This window comes from Chrysochloris asiatica, unplaced genomic scaffold (genome assembly GCF_000296735.1).
Source record: "Chrysochloris asiatica unplaced genomic scaffold, ChrAsi1.0 scaffold00086, whole genome shotgun sequence".
Lineage (NCBI taxonomy): Eukaryota > Metazoa > Chordata > Mammalia > Afrosoricida > Chrysochloridae > Chrysochloris > Chrysochloris asiatica.
Window position 1 is genome coordinate 11539033 of NW_006408604.1, and position 4328 is coordinate 11543360.

General features: G+C 46.5%; 1 protein-coding gene across 1 annotated transcript; it reads right to left on the reverse strand.

Moving 5' to 3' along the window:
- Positions 1–240: 240 nt before the first annotated feature.
- On the reverse strand, positions 241–3298 carry APOLD1 (apolipoprotein L domain containing 1). Its single transcript, XM_006866048.1, has 2 exons — positions 3273–3298; positions 241–984 (listed from the first exon to the last, which is right to left on the reverse strand). Exons 1-2 carry the CDS (start codon positions 3273–3275, stop codon positions 241–243), a joined length of 747 nt encoding a protein of 248 aa, XP_006866110.1. The 5' UTR covers positions 3276–3298.
- Positions 3299–4328: the final 1030 nt, after the last annotated feature.

Consider the following 4328-nt stretch of genomic DNA (forward strand, 5'->3'; position numbering starts at 1 on the left):
TTCAGGTCATATACCCCACTAAGATAATTCAAGTTACAAGTCCCTAGCACTCGACCCCATGCAGGATGTCATGGTGATGGGGAAAGGACAATGAAGACCCATCCATTTCAGAAAAAAAAAATGTTTTCTCATCCTTTGCATTCAGTTTCGGACTCTACTTGGTGTTTTTCTGGGGGATATAAACCTGGAGCATCCCACGGGGATGGTTTCTGGGCTTAGTCACGAGGGAAAATGGATGTTTCAGAAAAACAGTCCTTCAGGCTGGTCAGCAAAGATTTTGAGGTCGTGACTACGGCTAGTCTTCGTGGCGAACTGTACTCTGGACTCCAGCTGCTCACTGAGTTCATCCAGAGCCCCGGTGCAGGACTCCAGGCTCTCGGCCAGTTTCTGAATCTTGGCCTTCAGCACGGCCTGGCTAACTTTGGTGGCGCCCTCGGCCCTCCTGGGGATGAGGAAGCCACGAGAGCCGAAGAATACGATGAAATAGACAGAGTTGTACAGGGCGATGGAGGCGTTCCTCCCGCACTGCAGCAGCTGGCGGTCCCCGCGACCCTGCCAGCGGCAAAAGAACTCCAGGCAGCTCAGGATCTCACGCATCTGGTCCTGACAGGTGGCCGCGATCTCTTGTACCCTCCGCAGTTCCCGGGAGTTGCAGAAAACCAGGGAGAGGTCGGAAGTGATAGTGACAGCCCCTCCGGCGGTGGCCACCCCCAATCCCACGGCCGACGCCAGAAGCGAGGCGCCCAGGGTGATGGGGCTGAGCGAGAGGCCCACGATGGCGGCGACAGCTCCCGCAGCACTCAGCGAGCTACCAGCCACGTTGGCAGCCAGGGAGCGCCTGCGGAGGCGCTCTAGGCGCCGGGCCACCTCGCGCAGGCGCAGCACCTGGCCGTGCAGTAGCCCCCGGCGGTCCAGCAGCAGCCCCTGGAAGCGTCGTAGCGAGTCCGCACCCTGAGGCTTCCACGACGCCGGGCTCTCCATGCCCTGCAGGGACACATACACACGCGTACAGTTAGCCCAGCTGCTCCCCATACCTGGTTCCCGTAAGTTAGTGGGAAATCCTCAAAAGTTAAAAATAACAGCTACTGTCACTCAAGGGGCAATTTCTACTGGGTCGTATGTCAAGTTTCAAAGACCAGTTTTATAATATTGGACAAGTCACACAAGTCCTCAGGACTTTATATCTGCATATACAAATAGTTATCCTTTGCTTTTCTCCCAAAGGACTCTATTAAGTATCCATTGTTATTAATGTTAAGTGCTGTCCAGCCGGTTCTGACTCATAGTGATCCTGTTGCATAAGGTTTCCAAAGAGCAACTGGTGGGTTTGAACCGACAACTTTGTGGTTAGCAGTCCAAAGCTTATCCTACAAAACCAGGGTATGAGATTTAAACTCAATGAGGAGGGGATGGTGGTATTGAAAGTTCCTCCAATACTGAGGCCTTTACTGTTTGAAGAATAATATTTAACAAGTGATGGACTGCAAAGTTCGTTTGAACCGCAAGATCAGCAGTTCAGGCTCACCAGTCACTCCCCAGAAACCCTATACAGGGTCGCTATGGGTCAGACCCAACCAACTTGACAGGACTTAACAACAATATTTATATAGTCGCTATGGGTTGGAACCGACTCGACGGCACTTAACAACAACATATATATATATATATCGTGGTGGTGGTTGTGTGCCGTGGAGTCGGTTCCGACTCATAGTGACCCTGTGTAGGTTTCCAAGGCTGTAAATTTTTAAGGGAGCAGATAGCCTCATCTTTCTCCCGCGGAACATCTGGTAGTTTTGAACTGCTGACCCCTTAAGATTAGCAGCCTGACTCATCACCACCACACCATATGTATATATATAGATATATATGTGTGTGTGTGTGTGTTGTTGTTGTTGTTGTTATGTGCCATGGAGTAGGTTCCAACTCATAGTGACCCTATACAGGGTTTCCAAGGCTGTAAATCTTTATGGGAGCAGAAAGCCTCATCTTTCTCCTGCGGAACAGCTGGTAGTTTTGAACTGCTGACTTTGCGGCTCGCAGCCCGATTCGTAACCACTACGCTACCAGAGCTCCATACATATGTTGTATCCTGGTGTGACACTGTAGGCTCATCACTGGACTGCAAACCACAAGATCAGCTGTTCAAACCCACCAGTTGCTCCTCTGAAACCCTGTTCACAGTTGCTATGAGTTCTAATCAACTTTAGGGCACTTAACCACAATACAGTGTACAAAGCCCTTTCATTAGAGGGAGACTAGGATCCTAGGAGTTCTGCAACAAGTGAAAAAGGCAAGTCACCAAAACAACAAAATCATATTGTCTATTGAAAGTAAGAAACTAATCTTTTAAGTTCTATGTGTGCCTGAAACAACTCTTCCGCTTGTTAGTCTTCTAGACTCTCATGTTAGAATCAAGGCTAAAATATGGCTTACCTTTAATAGATAACGAGTACTCATCAGGTTTTCTTCAGAAATCTCACTCTTTGATAGCCACTTAATTAAAACTAAATTGCATTAAATTAATACTGCTGGTTCATTGTTATTAACACTTCCAGAAGAATAATAATTAGTAATGTTTGAATAAAATATAGTCCAAATTTTTGTCCAACAATTCACTGAGAGCTCCCTTGTAATAGCTGAAGCAATTCAAAGACAATTAATAATGAGAGAACTCTGTAGTCTGGGGTAAAAGAACATGTTTCCTACCTACCAAAGATTTTGTCACCTTCATGTCTGCTGTCCTCCCCATGACTAAGAATTTAACATCTGGCAAGTAAGGCTGAAAAGTATAACAATTCGGAACTAGTGCCTTGTATATAAAACAGTCTTTTCTATTTTCCAAAGATATTTGAACACATCTTTTCTCTTTTGGTTCTTTCAATAGCCCTGTGATATATCAGGAGTCCTGGTGTGGCGCTGTAGCATCAACACTGGAACGCAAGGTCAGTTTGAACCACATGGTCGAGGGTTCAAACCCATCAGCTGCTCTTCGGGTCAGGGACTGATATTCTCATCTGGGAGATTAAGAAATGACAACACAGACACATTCTAGGTACACCTGATTCTTCCCAGGGTTCAGATCTCCAGACTCCTATGATCTCATTTTCATGCTTCTGTAATCTAACACCTCAGTGATACATTTCCAGGCAAAAACATCTTTTAGCAAAATAAGAAAAAGTCACTCAAAATATTTGATGGACCAACAATACAATCCTAGCAGTAGAATCTAATGAGTATTTTTCAGATAGTATCCCTCCAGGCTCCCCACTTACCATTCACTTGGCTGCCTCCAGGAAAGGAAAATCTGAGGCTGTTTCTGGATGAATGTGCTTTATAGTTCCGGAGGACCAATGGCAGCCCTGGGAAAACCTTGTCTCATTCTGTGAGTTTGCCCTTTCCTGTCCTGGCCTCTGCTGTCTTCATCCAAAAGGATGTGACATGGTGGAAAGTGACCTGCAGTCACACAGCACATCCCGTGTTTAGGAAATGAACATTGTGTGTTTGCTTTCCCCGAAATGTAGGAAAAGAAACAGGCTCTTCCACAACTTGAAACAAGTGTGGTCATTCTCCCAGGGGGGATACCCTGCCTTTCCTCCCTTGTGAATAGCGAATGACGTTATCTAGGAGGACATCAAATGCACCCCAGGCTGACCATTTATATTGTTTCTTGAGAGGTCACCGTTATAAAACCATTTTTAAAAAGAAAACGGAGAGGAGAAACAAAACAAAACTCCCTTACATCTGATAGTAGCCACTCATGGTTTACTCCTGAAGTTTAAAAAATACTGTCAAGCTGTGAGTGGTGGAAACATGTGATCCATTCCGCTCACAGCCCTTATCTTCCGGTCTGAAGAATAAAAGGCCAAGCCCACAGGAAGGACTGCGTGCAGTTTTGGGCATCTCCAGCTGTGGAGAAGATATTGGAGGTCGCTGACAGGGCACACTACAAGCCAAATGCGTCAGAAAAAGCAGTGGGGTCAAGCTGCACAAAGAGCTAATTATACACTTTCAATAGTGGGGATTTGGCTTCCCAGGTTTTCCTTTGGAGCAACCATTGTAACCCTAGCTGATGGTGGTGGTTATGCGCAGTGGAGTCGCTTCCGACTCATATCAACTCTGTACAGGTTTTCCAAAGCTGTAAATATTTTGTTGTTGTTGTTAAATGCCATGGAGTCGGTTCCGACCCATAGCGACCCTGTAAATCTTTACGGGAGCAGAAAGCCTCATCTTTCTCCCACGGAGCCGCTGGTAGTTTCGAACTGCTGACCTTGCAGCTCACAGACCAATTTGTAACCACTACGCTACGGGAGCAGAAAACCTCATCTTTC